The following is a 16,334-nucleotide window of genomic DNA, read 5'->3' on the forward strand; positions in this document are numbered from 1 at the left end:
CCGCGCGTGTTTCTTTCATCGAGTGATTTTTAATCGCCAACAATTATTATTCGACAGTGATTAATAGTGATTAGTGATAGAGTCATTAGTAAATTTCTCGTCTCATCGAGTGAGTAAATAAATGTGATTACGTTAAAGTTTAATAAAAGAATACAGTTCATGAAAGAAGAAAAACTTTCAGTTAATAATTTAGTGTGAATTTCTTGTCTTTTGCAACGTGATATCTACGTTAAATTTGAGAACGTACGATCTATTGGAAAATTCATTTCTCCTTCAAGCAATTACAGCAATACATCAAAAGTCATCGAACAAGGTAATAATAACTATTTTTTGACGTTATGTGAAAACAGATCTCGGGAAGTCAGAGGGACAGTGTGTTAAAGGAAATTCGTGAAAAGAGAGGGGTTTTTAGTGGGTAGGGAGTACCGAGTTGGTAATTCGACTTGGTACTCGAGTCCCACATAACTCACTGGATCGACCGGTGGGTATGCATAAAATGCATTTTCCCCTCTCTCGTAAAAAAAAAAAAAAAAAAATTTACAGGTGAGTGAGCGAATGAGAGAGAGAGAGAGAGAGAGAGAGACAGACAGACAGACAGACAGACAGACAGACAGACAGCAGAGAGAGAATGTATGTGTTCGCATGTGTGTCTGTATGTGTATAGCGATCAGCTGATCGCAGCAGGCGCCCCGCGTAAGCTCCCGCGTCTGACGGTGAATCGCGCCACCCTTGCCTGCCTCTTGTATTCGACCCGTCATACGTTAACTACTTCCTTTAATAATTCAAAAACTAAGCTTCGGACGAAATTTTGCCGAAGGAAAAATCGTCTTAGAATTGATTCAAGAATATGTCATTTCAGGGACACAGGGGTTATTTTGAATCACCCTGTATATATATAAATTCTTTAAAGATAACAAATGTTTTAAATACTTACCGGTTCTTTAGCGACAGAGCGTTAACTGTTGGTACATATATATATAAGCCGTATGCTATGTACTATAGACAATCCGCGAAAGATTGACTCAAAACTGAGGATTTGCAGGTTGTACTAACAAGCGCAGCACAGAAAATACTGTGAAATCAACAAGAGTTAACTTGTTTGTCTCCGCGCCGTTCGATTGTTTCGAAGCAATCGAACCGCGCGAAGAAAGAAAGAGCGTATTAATAGTATAAGCAAAGACAAAACAGTCTTCTTATTTTACACTAGAAACTATGATAGCAATAGATAAAAAAGAGAAATGTCGAGTTTTATTAGGTGCTTCATGTTTCTATTACACAAGTTAGAGAATTGAAAAGGTGAGATTTTCATACTTGATTAAACAATGCTCGAGTTTCGAGCAATAAAAATACATTTACATAATACTCAATTGCGCCCTTGTTAAAACGGCGCTCGGGGCGGACCGCCCCCTCCGTTCCCCCATTACTACACCACTGCGTGTACTCGTTATGTTAATAATATTCTTTGATCTCACGTTTCGCCTCTACGTCGACTACATCGAAATCTTGTGTTTATGCAAGACAACGCTCGTTCTCATACGGCGAACGTAACTCGGTGTTTTTCTTTAATGACACAATATCACATTGCTTGATCATCTCCTTAATAGTCCGGACTTAAATCCGATTGAGCACATTTAGGATGAAATATACGACGATTAAGACGTCCCGAGAAACAGCCGCATAATTTTGATTAATTAGAAGAAACGCTCAGGTAAATTTGGCACGAAATTCCGCAAGAATTGATTGGAAGATGCATAAACATGCAAGGGCGTTTACAAGCAGTAATTTATCAGAGAGGAGGTAATACACGATATTAAACGCATACATACTCACGCGCGCACATACATACACACACACACACACACACACAGAGCAGAGAGGGCTTAGAGTTATTAAATACTGCGGGAGTGACGAACTGCGGAATCTCTATCTCTGCTGTGTAACATACACACACGCGCGCACGCGTACACACACATACATGATGTGCAAAATCCGACCGGCAACCTCCACGTGGTGCATATTGAATAACGCTAATGCCGTCGGTATACGTCATTTCACATAAAAAGAATTGATTTCGAAGTCATGCAGGTCGATCAAAAAAAATCGTAAGAAAATAAAAAAAAGCGCTTTATTGGCCATTATAAAATGTTGTAGTTTATGGAATTTGAGTTGAATTTTTCGAGAAAAATTTTTTTATCGAACTGCAAAGTTTAAAAATACGTAATTTTAAGAAACAAAACAATGTTCTTTTTTAAAGTACAGAACAAGGAAGATAAAAAATTTAAAAAGCTAACGATAGCGCGTTAAAAGGAGGATGTTAAAAAAGTCCGATTTTTGGCCCCCTTGCGGAATTTTAGATAATAGCAAAAAATTGTTGTTTCGGTCCTACTTGAAAAGAAAGAAACAGTTTCACATCCCAGAAGTACAGGGAAAATTAAATTACTCAGGGTTGTATCGGGCTTTCTTCCGAAAATTGGATAGTCACATAGCATGCTTACACTTTTCATGAATTCGATGTTTTGGAAAGGTTTTTCATAATATTTTATATTGAAAGGCTCGAAATATTAGAGATAAGAGATCTCTGTTATTAGAATGTAGAAATAGTGTGTACAAAGTGGCATCCACAATCCTGAAAAAGTGAAGACAACTACGTTTCGTAATTGTTTTCCCCCTTACGTTTCATTACTACATTGCCTGTTTCATTACTGTTTAGAAAGTTCTCAATTCATTCGAGTGCCATTGCAAGCTTTCAGATTACTTCATTTCTAGTGTATTTATTTTAAATCCTTTCATCGTAATGGCAAAGAATTGCTTTGGATGTGGCGTATCCCTTGAAAAAAAGCGGCGTTCTGAGTATCGCGAGGTAAATAATACTATTTTTTGTCTGAAATGTTATCGAAATAAAACTCGCTTGAATCAACGTTCTGATGAGAATCCTAATGTTGAAGCTAATACTTACTCGAATGCAGCAAAGGACGATACGAAAATAACTTTACTGTTTTCGAAGACAAATGTTTCTCATAAAAAATGTATCCTCTGTGAGCGCTCTGACAGAGTTTTAAGACTTTTATCGAGAGATGAATGTATTGAAGTGTATATCAATTCAACTAGAAACTTGTTCGTTCCATATGGAGCTCGTGTTTGCAGCATTGACATCTGAATAGATAGACGGAGCCTTTTGAGAGGGGTAACTGATAAATGCGGTAAGGGGGGAGTGCATGAACTTCGGTTAATTACCGTCAACATTCGACTATATTCGGCACAATGTGAAATTACATGATGATTCTCAATCAGATCTTTACAGAAATGTTTAAATAGTGTTTATTTCGAAAAAATCTCTAACGGCACTTAAATAATTTTATATATATTTTAAATAGTAATTAGAAAGTATTTTCTGTTGTTTCGCAAAATTAAACAAATATAAAAATGTGCAAAAAGATTATATTTATATTATTATTTCATTTACATTTATTTATTTTGTCATTTTTTTAATAATAACGCTATATATATACAGGGTGTTTCATTTTAATCCGACCAGTCGAATATCTCGAAAACCAAGCCCGGGAGAGAAAAATATTTCAGACAAAAGTTGTTTGGTTTCGAGGGGGCCATAAGATGGTGACAATGATTTGACCTTGAACAGTCATTTGAAGGTCACATAAAGGTCACCTTAAATTTCTTAAATGGAATACCCTATATATTTTTGCACATTCTTGTAGCTGACATCGAGAGCTTTCCAAAACACTATAATTAAGTACCTTTTCGTTAAGTACTTTTTGAGTTATGAGGCTTGAAATAATTTCTTAATTCTACATAAACCGTAAAATATCTAGTAAAATATTCATTTTTCGATTATCTTACCTTAATACTTTTACGTACAAAATAATGAGAGGAATCAATTGGTGTAAAGAAAACACATAGTTGTTTTGAAGAAAAAATATGTAATTTGCAATTAACAATTCCATATTTTTTCTTAAAAACAACTATGTGTTTTTTTTACACCAATTGATTCCTCTCATTATTTTGTACATAAAAGTATTAAGGTAAGATAATCGAAAAGTGAATATTTTACAAGATATTTTACGGTTTATGTAAAATTAAGAAATTATTTCAACCCTCATAACTCAAAAAGTACTTAACGAAAAGGTACTTAATGATAGTGTTTTGGAAAGCTCTCGAGATAAGCTACAAGAGTGTGCAAAAATATATAGGGTGTTCCATTTAAAAAAATTGAAGTGACCTTCACGTGACCTTCAAATGACTCTTCAAGGTCAAACCAATGATACCATCTTATGGCCCCCTCGAAACCAAACAACTTTTGTCTGAAATATTTTTCTCTCCCGGGCTTGGTTTTCGAGATATTCGACTGGTCGGATTAAAATGAAACACCCTGTATATATATATATATATATATATATATATATATATATATATATATATATAAAGTAATATATAAATATAAAAATAATTAAATCATAAAATAATAAAATAATATATAAATGCAGTATATATATACCTCTAAAAAAACCTTATAAAGGTAAAAAAAATACGCCAAGTACATAAAAAATATTCTACCTTGTATGCATGTTTAATAAAAAAATTCCTTAAAAATAATTTACAGTAATTTTCCCTCAAAAATCATTTTTCTAAGAAACAAAACCTTAACAAATAATTTTCATAAAAAAATATTACAAAAAATATCAAAACTAAATATGAAATCAATAATTACTATTAGCCAAGTACTTAAGAGCAATTTCTAAATTTGATATAATATTTGCCATAAAATATCAATTTTATACAGTAGAAGTATTATACATAAATTCTCCCTAAGAAATTAAAACGCATTTTATATTTATTCAGAGAAAATTGATTTTTAAAATATTTAATGAGAATTAGGATTCTTTTAATTCTTAAAACATGTTTTATATAACGTATATAATTAAAAAAAAAAAGTTTTATGCAAGTTTTAAATCGCAGTAAGTTATGAAAACTTGGCGTGCCCGGATCGTAATCAAATACAGATTAAATATTTAATTACATAATGTCTAATATTTTACATTTTATTGAAGATATATTTGTTTATAATGTAAACAATCCAGGCACGCCAAGTTCTCATAACTTATTGCGATTTAAAGACTATGCGATTTAAAACTTGCGTAAAACTTTTTTTTTTAATTATATACGTTATATAAAACATGTTTTAAGAATTAAAAGAATCCTAATTCTCATTAAATATTATAAAAATCAATTTTCTCTGAATAAATATAAAATGCGTTTTAATTTCTTAGGGAGAATTTATGTATAATATTTCTACTGTATAAAATTGATATTTTATGGCAAATATTATATCAAATTTAGAAATTGCTCTTAAATACTTGGCTAATAGTAATTATTGATTTCATATTTAGTTTTGATATTTTTTGTAATATTTGTTTATGAAAATTATTTGTTGAGGTTTTGTTTCTTAGAAAAATGATTTTTGAGGGAAAATTACTGTAAATTGTTTTTAAGGAATTTTTTTATCAAACATGCATACAAAGTAGAATATTTTTTATGTACTTGGCGTATTTTTTTTACCTTTGTAAGGTTTTTTTAGAGGGATTTCACACCTTTTTGTAAATATACCCTTTCTGTAAATTATTTTTTGGAGGAAAATGTTTGCATATTATTTTTAGGGATATTTTTTATTTTTGAAAATTATTACTGCACAGTGAATTAATCTTTTTATAAGTCTTATCTAACGGCACATATTTATATTTCTGTGGTACATCGTTTCTGAAACATTGGATGTCATCCCCAAGGGGTGGTTTTTAAAAATTGTTATTATACGCTTAATTAGTCTTTCTACATGTCACAACTAACAGTACAGATTTTATATTTTTATGATGCTCCAATTCTGAAATGAGATTTTACCCTCAAGGGGTGGTTTTTAAAAATTGTTATTATACGGTAAATCAGTCTTTTTACAAGTCTTATCTAACGGCATAGGTTTTATATTTTTATGATACTCCATTTCTAAAATATTAGATTTCACCTCCAAGGGATGGTTTTTAAAAATTGTTATATTATACGGTAAATTAATCTTTCTACTAGTCTTATTTAACGGTATAGGTTTTATATTTTTGTGGCACACCGTTTCTGAAATATTAGATTTCACCACCGAGGGGTAGTTTTTAAAAATTGTTATTGTACACTTAATTAGTCTTTGTAGAAACCTTAACTAACGACACAGGTTTTATATTTTTGTGGTATACCGTTTCTGAAATATTAAATTTCACCCCCAAGAGGTGGTTTTTAAAAATTGTTATCATACGGTAAATTAGTTTTTCTACAAGTCATAACTAACAGTACAGGTTTCATATTTTTGTGGTGCACTGTTTCTGAAATATTAGATTTCACTCCCAAGGGGTTGTTTTCAAAAATTATTATTATACGCTAAATTAGTCTTTGTAGAAACCTTAACTAACCGCATAGGTTTTATATTTTTGTGGCGCACTGTTTTTCTAAAATATTAAATTTCACCCTCAAGGGGTGGTTTTTGAAAATTATCATTATACGGTAATTAGTCTTTTTACCATTCTTATCTAACGCACAGGTTTTATATTTTTATGATACTCCGTTTCTGAAATATTAGATTTCACCCCCAAGGGTTGGTTTTTAAAACTTATTATTATACGCTTAATTAGTCTTTCTACAAGTCATAACTAACAGTACAGGTTTTATATTTTTGTGGCACACCGTTTCTGAGATATTAGATTTCACCCCTAAGGGGTGATTTTTAAAAATTATTATTGTATGCTAAATTAGTCTTTGTAAGATGTCTATTAAGCTGCATGCCAACATGGGCACAATGACATAAAACGTACAAAATATTTAGTGCTCTTTATGTGCTAATTTATTGCTCTAATCCTGATTTTATTGTTTTAGCCGTTTAGCGAGAAATTATATTTATGCTTACTTTTAAAAAAGTTAGAATTCCCATTAAAAAAAATAATGAGAAAAGAATAATAAAAAGAAAGCACTTATACTATAATTTAGTGCTAATTATGTGCTTACAATATACACTAGTTTAAATTTCGGTACGCTACTCTTTACACCGGAAACAACCTCAAAATGTACGTCATACAAGAGAGAAGTACCAAAAATAATAACGATTTCGAAAATTTCTTTACATTATAATTTAGTGCTAATTATGTGCTTACAATATATACTAGTTTCAATTTCGGTTCGCTATTTTTTACACCGGGAACAACCACAAAATGTACGTCATACAGGAGAGAAGTACTAAAAATAATAACGATTTCGAAAACTTCTTTATACTATAATTTAGTGCTAATTATGTGCTTACAATATATACTAGTTTCAATTTCGGTTCGCTATTTTTTACATCGGAAACAACCACAAAATGTACGTCATACAAGAGAGAAGTACCAAAAATAATAACGATTTCGAAAATTACTTTTTTTTTAATTGTATTTAACAGCAGAAGTTCCGTATTTTTACGGCTCCGTTTCTAGATATTAAATTCCACCCCGAAGGGGTAGTTTTGAAAATTATTACTGTACGATAAATTAATCTCTCACACGTACGTACACACATACATATACATATCACACGTATGCACGGATATGATTTTGTCTCTTAAAGCATTGTACATATCGAAGCAATAATCGTATATGCACGCTGTGAACGCCGCTTGAGGGACAAACTCGTTTTGCGTGTGTGCGAGCATATGTACGTGAGTCTGAACTTGGAGAAAAACGAAAAATGTCACAACTTTGATATTCGATCATCATTTCTCAGGATTGACTGCACCGATTTTATTCAAACTGGTCGCAATCGAAAGCTTATATTCACATTATATCACAAAAGTGTCGTTAGATTTTTGATTACGGCTTTAGTTTATTAAATATCTTAACCGAAAGTTTACATGACGTGAAATTCCGGATAAGTTATTTGGTAGCGCCGCGTCGAGAGTAGTGACTCTCAATGTTCGGATCCTGTTTTTTATGTACTTGGCGTCGCGACGCTACCGCGTCGCTTGATGTAGATTTTTATTGACCTTTGAACAAAATTAATTTACTTAACTTATGTATATCACTAATTCTAACATTTTGTACATAATGTGTTAATCTAGTTTTGCAATATAATTGTATAATAAGACGCAATAAATGATTTACATGATTATCCGAGAAACATTGATCGTTTATATGTTTTCTTAATTGTGTAAATATATTTATACCATTGACATCGATATGATTTATACCAGTGCTGGGATTTACTTGCAACTTTCGGCCAGATTTCTTAGCTTACGCCTACTGTTCCCCTCTTACCGCTCGCGCCTTAGAGACCGCGCTACCGGACGCTCGTAACTAAGAAGCGCTTAGGAACGTGCACGTCACAAATGTAATGTGGCAATTTATCTAAGTTCTCTTTATTGTTTATTAATAATAAAAATAATTATTCTATTATTAATTACGTATATGTTCTGTAACAATTTAAAATATTTGTGTTTTGAAACGTAATTACAATAAAGAGAACTTAGATAGATAGATTGCCACATTACATTTGTGACACGCACGTTCCTGAGCGCTCCTTAGTTACGAGTGGCGCGAGCGGTAAGAGGGGAACAGTAGGCGTAAGCTGAGAAATCTGGCCGAAAGTTGCAAGTAAATCCCAGCACTGATTTATACCTATAAGATTATTCATAACATTGTTTACGAAAGTATTCATCTTAAAATTACTTATATATGTATATAATGTTTTATTTATATATATATAATTATTTATTGCATATTCTACTCTCTTGCATACAAATACAAGATCTTTTGACGGATATATTAACGATCCTTTATTTTTTATATTTATTAAATTATAATTGTATTTTGTTCTATCTGTATTTTGTTCAATTAAAGTACTAACGCATTCAATACAATGTAAACTTTTAGTAAGTTTTCTTAATATGTATCCTGCTACGTAAGTAATAATTTCGCTTTTATATTCTGTTATAGAAAACGGAAATTGTGTATTTAAAAAATAATAATCATCGCTATGTGTTGTATCAAAAACATTCAGCCAATTTTTATATGAATTTTAATTTGATGTATTAATAATGTTAACGGAATCTCTTGTTGATGGAATATGCAATATAGGAATTTCTTCTAAACATATACAATTACCAGTTTTATTTTCTTTTATTTCAGTATGTATTATTAATTTTTTGAAAGCAGATTTGAATTGTTTTACCGTAGGGTTATTATTGTATCCACCATGAGATCGTATACAACTAAAAATTAATTCTAAATGATCTTGACTGATTTTATACACATTGGAATATATTTTAATAAATCATAGTCCATGCAAAGAAATTTATACATATGTAACATACTTTGAATGTTTATGAAAAATCCAAGAAAACCTGTTTTAATTGTTGAATGAAGTATGTTTTGATGTTTTTCAACAAGAAATAGTGATTTAATATATTGTGTGCATTCTTCGACCTTTTCACTAATTTCAAAATAATATTATTAGTATTTATCGGTTTTTTAAAACCGTGCTGTCTTTGATTTTTTGAATTAAAAATGTCAAATAAATCGTTAAAAATAGAAGCAAATCTAATAGTTGCAGAACATTCTTGGAATTGTGGTAACTTTAATATATCTTTACAAAATTGAAGTGCATTTGCAATTGATGTACTTAATAATTGCGTTGCCAATTTAACTTTCATTTTGTTTTTATAATATTCTATATGCTTAATTCTAAGTTTATTCGCTAGATGTAAATCTTCTGCTTCTTGCAATTTATGCAATTCCTCAAAATATTTCCATTCTATTTCCATTATTATCAACAAGTTGTTTTTTATGTCAAGAGCATTTCGTACCAATTTCAACATATGACTTGGATCCAAAAATACATTGACATCGGTATCACTGGCGGGATGTTTAAACCAACTCTTAAAATCATTTGTTTCAATTTTAAAATTACACCCAAGCTTTTCTAACATATTTACATTCGAACGTAAACCATTACATGTTAATGATGTAATTAGAATTCCTGTTTCTTGAATTGTTATTAAATATTGTAATGTTAAATTAAGTTTTTGTTCAGTGCTTATACCATTGATCAAATAATATGCGATAGGCAATTTTCACGATTAATTTATACAAACTACACAAAAAACTAATGCTTCTTTAGCAATTTTTGTAGTGGCACATTCTATATTATTACCACAATCTACATATCCTACAAATTTATTTTCACAATAATCTGTATGTTGACGTATGGCCACTTCATCAAAAATTAATGCACCTATTAATCTATAAGACACTGAACGTACATGTAATTTTATAGCTTCTAAAGTTTCTGTATTAATGCCAGGCTCTCCACCAATAACATTTTGACCATTTTTACCCTAGAGTTTTTGGATGTGGCAAACAATTATAAAATTTATAACGAACATAATTGTACGCTTTAGGCGAATAAAAATGAAGAGATAAAGCAAATTGTCTTAAACTATCTTTATATACCCTAGAAACAGGCAAATTTTGTCGTCTTCTTAAATCTCGCTTGATTAATTCTTCGTACCTTTTTCTAAATGTTGTAATATATCGCTTTCATCCGATGTTATAAGATTTCGTTTCTGCAGGTCCTTTAGAATATTCCTCAATGATTGGAGTTTTCTTTGCATTTTCTTTTGACTGTAATTTTGAAGATTCAATTTTCTTTTTAAAGATTTAATTTCACGTGCATGAACTTCACGTAATCGAGTTTTTGTTGGTGAATTGAATATTCTCTCAGGAGAAATACTTGTGGAACGGTGCGTCATTGTGCTACATGTCGGAACTTGAATCGCAATAGATTTCGTATTATTTTTGTTGTCTACATAATAGAGTTTATTATTTTATTAATATTATTTTATTTAATTATTTAATTATTTAATATATATATTTTTATTTATTTTATTTTATTTTATTTTATAGGAAAATAGAAAAATTGGAAAATTGGAAAATTTTATTATAAGGAAAACTAACTTGCTTCACATATTTCTATATTTTTTGTAATATTTATTTTCTGAGGTTCTCTTGTGCAAACAATTCTCTCTTCAGATAACTACAAATAAAAATTATTAATTTTCGCAATATTATATAATTATATAAAATGCATTATTCAAACAGATATACATATGGAATAGCATCTTTTTTCAATTTATGAAACAAATGACTTTATTCATAATTTTCTCCTTTAAAATATGCAGAGCAAACTGCGACCGTTTTAGGTGGATTATAATTTTCTAAGTTTAAGGTTTTAAGCAATTTATCCCTTTTTTCAACATCTCGTGGAAATCTAGAAAAAAAATATATATATAACAAATAAACAAAAGCTCTATTAATAATAAAAAAATGTAAATAGCAGCACAATGTATAAAGCACAATTGAATTTATATTAAATTATTGATAAAATGCAAAATATACAACGTTTAAATTAGTGCAAATCAAAACACATCAAAATTAATGTAATGAAAGTAATAAAATATATTATCATCAAAATATATCATTATCATATATACTCATCAAAATGTATCATTTAAAATTAGTAATGAATATATTATAATAATTTACTTACAAGTGGAATGAAAATTTTTTATTTGCAGCTTTTTTTCTAACTGTTGTAAATTTTTCTTATTTATTCGATTATTGCAGCCGAATACCACGCAAAAACTCGTGGTCACTGGAAATCACTTTTGCAAAACTATGCACCAAATGACATTATTCATAACACAACTTCGTACAATACATGTAAGTTGAACTTTAATGTCAATGATTGGAATGTGTGGCGGCTACGATCCACCACACATACAGCGCCTACTGAACCGCACGCCGTACACGCGCTACGCGTACGGCGATGCGAGCCCTAAGGCGATTCAGTACGAAGCGAGCCGATAGATGTCCGCAGGGGCAAACCATTTCGCGTAAAAGAAATGAGGCAGCCTCGTTATATAAGACCACGCGAGACGACGGACTACCGAGTCACGGCTCAACTACTCTAGATAGTGTGCTCGCTACAGAGAAGTCGCCAAAGCTCTCCAAACTTTTGTTGGAGCATTACTGCTCCATAAAGCAGACTTTTAAGCCGACGGCACACGGTACGATTTTTCGTACTGGATTTGATAAGATTTAGTAAAATACTAAAAATGCACCAATCAGAATGCAGCATTTCTAATATTTTACTAAATCTTATCAAATCCAGTACGAAAAATTGTACCGTGTGCCGTAGGCTTTAGTCTGCAGTTTTTTGGGTGGTCTTTTTACTCCTGACATCATCGCCGAGAGACCGTCGAGGATCCCACGGCCAGTATTCACGCCCCGATCACCAGGGCCTAATACCCGGCCGTTGGAAGCAGAGGGACACCGGCCGCGACCAATCTTGACGCCGCGGTCACCTGGACTTAACGGCAGACCGGCAGCGCAGGAGGAGCCAGCGGGAAAGCGGGTAGCCTTCCAGCTGCTACCCTGGAGACTTACAACTATCGACCTAGACGACCAACCGTTGACCAGGCCTCCTCGATATCTGCTCAACACGTGGGACATCAGGGTACGGTGGTACACCTCTCCCACTGGTCCCTGGAGCGTTCCAGCAGTCCTGTCGCCGCTGCCACCGTCACCTACAACGTCGACCACGAAGGGTACGCAGACTCAGCTGCCCAGAGTCCACAAGGGAATCCAGGTGCAGCCTCTCTGTCTCGACCAGGCTACCCAGTCAGACAGCGATTGGGAGACACCCTGCTACGACAAAGGAGTGCAGACTGCGTCTCCACCAACGGACCCAAATAATAACTGCATAGGGCCTTTGAAGTACACCCGCACTCGGCCAGTCATTTCCTATAGAAAGCGCACACTGTGAACGACTTATACAAACGGTCTTTTTAAGGACCACTGTAAATACTTTGTACATAGACTAGAATAAATCATCAGTATTCTGTCTAGTGGTTGAAAGAGAACATCTCCCGGCTCCATCTCTTCCCAGCAAATTAAAATAAGAGTACGCGCCTGATATACGAACACACTCACGCAACCAATCGCAAGCGCTACAGTGATGGCCAACCGACGTTGGGAGAGATACGGACATGCCGAAAAAGGAGAGCACGATAATCGTGGACGATGACGATACCAGCATTAAGCGAGTCGCAATGCGCATTCCCCCTTTCTGGCCAGACGATCCAGAGCTATAGTTTGCGCAACTCGAAGGGCAGTTCGCTCTAAGCATCATCACCGACGATGACGTCAAATACGGATACGTTCTGTCCAAGTTAGAACCACGACAAGCAAGGGAGATTAAAGACGTAATCACGAACCCCCCTCCAGCAATAAATATCCAGCTATAAAGAGCGCTCTCATACAAGAGGCTGACAGATTCGCAAGAGCAGCGGATCAGGCAACTTCTGGAGAGAGAAGAGCTCGGAGACAGGAAATCATCACAATTCCTACGGCACCTATCAACGCTAGCAGGAACAACAGTCTCCAACGACTTGCTGCGGACACTATGGCTAGGACGCCTTCCACCGCAAACACAGGCCATACTGGCCACGAGGAAGAGCGACAATCTACAAGATGTAGCAGAGCAAGCAGACCGAATCCACGAGGTCAACAGTCGAGCTCTCGTTCTAGCCACGGAACATCCACCAGCAGCAACAGGCAGTAGTCCACAGAGCGCGGACATAACAGATGGAGGCACTTACCCAGCAGGTAGCCACTCTCACAGAACAGATGACCAACATGGCCAAAGAGCTACGGAAAGGACGTAGTCGAGCTCGAAGTCGATCACGAGGTAGACCACGCAGCAAAACACCTATCAGGGAGGGTCTATGCTACTACCATCGACAATTCGGAGCGGACGCCCGCCGTTGTGCACAACCATGTACATTCCAGAAAAACGAGTAGCGCACACATTGCTGGCAGCCAATGACAACAGCCCGACACCGTGCCGCCTATACGTGACAGACCGTAACACGAGAACGAAGTACCTGGTGGACACGGGTTTAGACATTAGCGTTTTCCCGCAGAATTTGGTAAGCGGCAGAAGGCGACCAGAGGCATACGAACTCTTCGCGGCAAACGGCTCCCACATAATCACATACAGCTCCATAACCATCAAGCCGAATTTCAGCCTAAGGAGAGCATTCCCATGGAGGTTCATCATAACAGACGTCGGACAGCCCATCATCGGATCAGACTTCCTCGCACATTATGACTTGTTACTCGATATGAAGAAGGGCAAGCTCATCGACAGGAAAACAGGACTGACAACCACAGGTACTAGATGTTACAAGCAGGTCTCCTCTATAAAAACGTTAGTGGAGAAGAGCGGATTTCATACGCTCTTGACAGAATTCTCGGACATCATCAAGCCAACAAGGACAAAGGAGGTGATAAAACACGGAACTCATCACCACATACAGACAACGTCAGGCCAACCAGGAGCCAGCAGACCACGTAGACTAGCGCCAGATAAACTAAAGGCAGCAAAGACAGAATTCGACCTACTCTTCCAAGAAGGCATCATCCAGCCATCAAAAAGCGCATGGTCGTCGCCTCTCCACATGGTACACAAGAAGGACAAAACATGACGCCCATGCGGAGACTACAGGAGACTAAACGCAAGAACCATACCAGATCAATATCCGATACCGCACATAGAGGATTTCGCACAAACGCTCTACCAAAGAAAGATCTTTTCAACGATCGATTTGGTCAGGGCATACAATCAGATCCCGGTACGAGAGGAAGACATTCCAAAGACAGCGATAACCACACCATTCGGCCTTTTTGAGTTCAAATACATGCCATTTGGCCTACGCAATGCAGCACAAACGTTCCAACGCTTCACCAACGAAGTATTATACGGACTTATTATTGATTTCTGTTACGCGTATATCGATGATATACTCGTAGCATCATCTACTAAGGAGCAACACGAAGCACACCTGAAGCAGCTGTTCACCCGACTCAGCGAATACGGGGTTAGGATCAATTCAGCCAAGTGTGTCTTCGGAGTCAATAAAGTACAGTTCCTCGGCTATTTAGTTTCAGAAGAAGAGACACAACCATTGCGAGAGAAGATCGAGGCCATCAAAAACTTTCCACACCCAAGTACTGTGAAGCAATTACGTCAATTCTTGGGCATGATCAATTTCTACAGAGATTCATCCCAGGAGCAGCAGAAGACCAAGCCGTGTTAAACGACGCGCTAAAAGGGCCAAAAACTAAAGGAAAGGCACCCATAGACTGGAATCTGGAAAGAGACAAGGCATTCAAGCAATGCAAGAACAGCTTGTCACGGGTCACACTCCTAGCTCATCCAGATCCAATAGCTAAACTGGCAGTGACAACTGACGCTTCAGCTACGGCAATGGGAGCTGTAATCCAACAGAAAACCACAAGCGGATGGCAGCCACTGGCATTTATAAGCAAGAAGCTCAGTACAGCACAAACAAAATATAGCCCATACGACAGAGAACTGCTAGCCATATATGTCACTATCAAACATTATAGACACATGTTGGAAGGAAGGCTGTTCACCATATATACAGACCACAAACCGTTAATACACGCCTTCAAGAAAGACCCACTCCAAAGTTTACCAAGACAAGCACGACATCTGGAATACATAGGGCAGTTTACGACAGACATCCAGCACGTAGAGGGAAAAGACAACACGGTAGCTGACGCACTATCACGAGTCGAAGCGATACATACGGCTGTAGAACTCGATACATTAGCCCACGAACAATAAAACGATACAGAACTACAACAATTGCTGAAAAGCGAAGACAAAATAAAACTGATACACATCCCTATACTAGAATCCACGAAAACAGCTTGGTGCGACACAAGCACGCCAGTAGTTCGACCTTACGCGCCCAAGAGCCTAAGAAAGCAGGTTTTCTTATACCTGCACGGGTTAGCTCACCCAGGCATTAAAGCGTCAACAAAACTCGTCAAAGAGCGATACATCTGGCCAGGAATACAACAAGACTGCACAAAATGGGCAACAGCGTGTATACAATGCCAAAAAGCAAAAGTAACAAGGCATAACCATACTCAACCCGGAGTATTTGAACAGCCAACACAAAGATTTCAACACATACACACAGATATAGTCGGACCACTACCAATATCAGAGGAGTATAGATACTGCCTCACCATAGTGGACAGATTTACTCAGTGGACAGAAGCAATACCAATACCCAACATCACTGCAGAAACAATTGCCAAACACATCTTTACAGACTGGATAGCACGATTCGGCACACCAGCTCGAATAACTACGGATCAAGGCCG

General features: G+C 35.3%; 1 protein-coding gene across 1 annotated transcript; it reads left to right on the forward strand.

Annotated features, from left to right (window-relative positions):
* The first annotated feature begins 13,909 nt into the window (after positions 1-13,909).
* LOC145960119 (uncharacterized) lies at positions 13,910-14,620 on the forward strand. Its single transcript, XM_083079388.1, has one exon. It carries the CDS (start codon positions 13,910-13,912, stop codon positions 14,618-14,620), a length of 711 nt encoding a protein of 236 aa, XP_082935514.1.
* Positions 14,621-16,334: the final 1,714 nt, after the last annotated feature.

The sequence above is a fragment of the Camponotus vicinus genome, unplaced genomic scaffold, assembly GCF_025532165.1.
Source record: "Camponotus vicinus isolate PSW18456_S1 unplaced genomic scaffold, iyCamVici1.0 SCAF_10, whole genome shotgun sequence".
NCBI lineage: Eukaryota > Metazoa > Arthropoda > Insecta > Hymenoptera > Formicidae > Camponotus > Camponotus vicinus.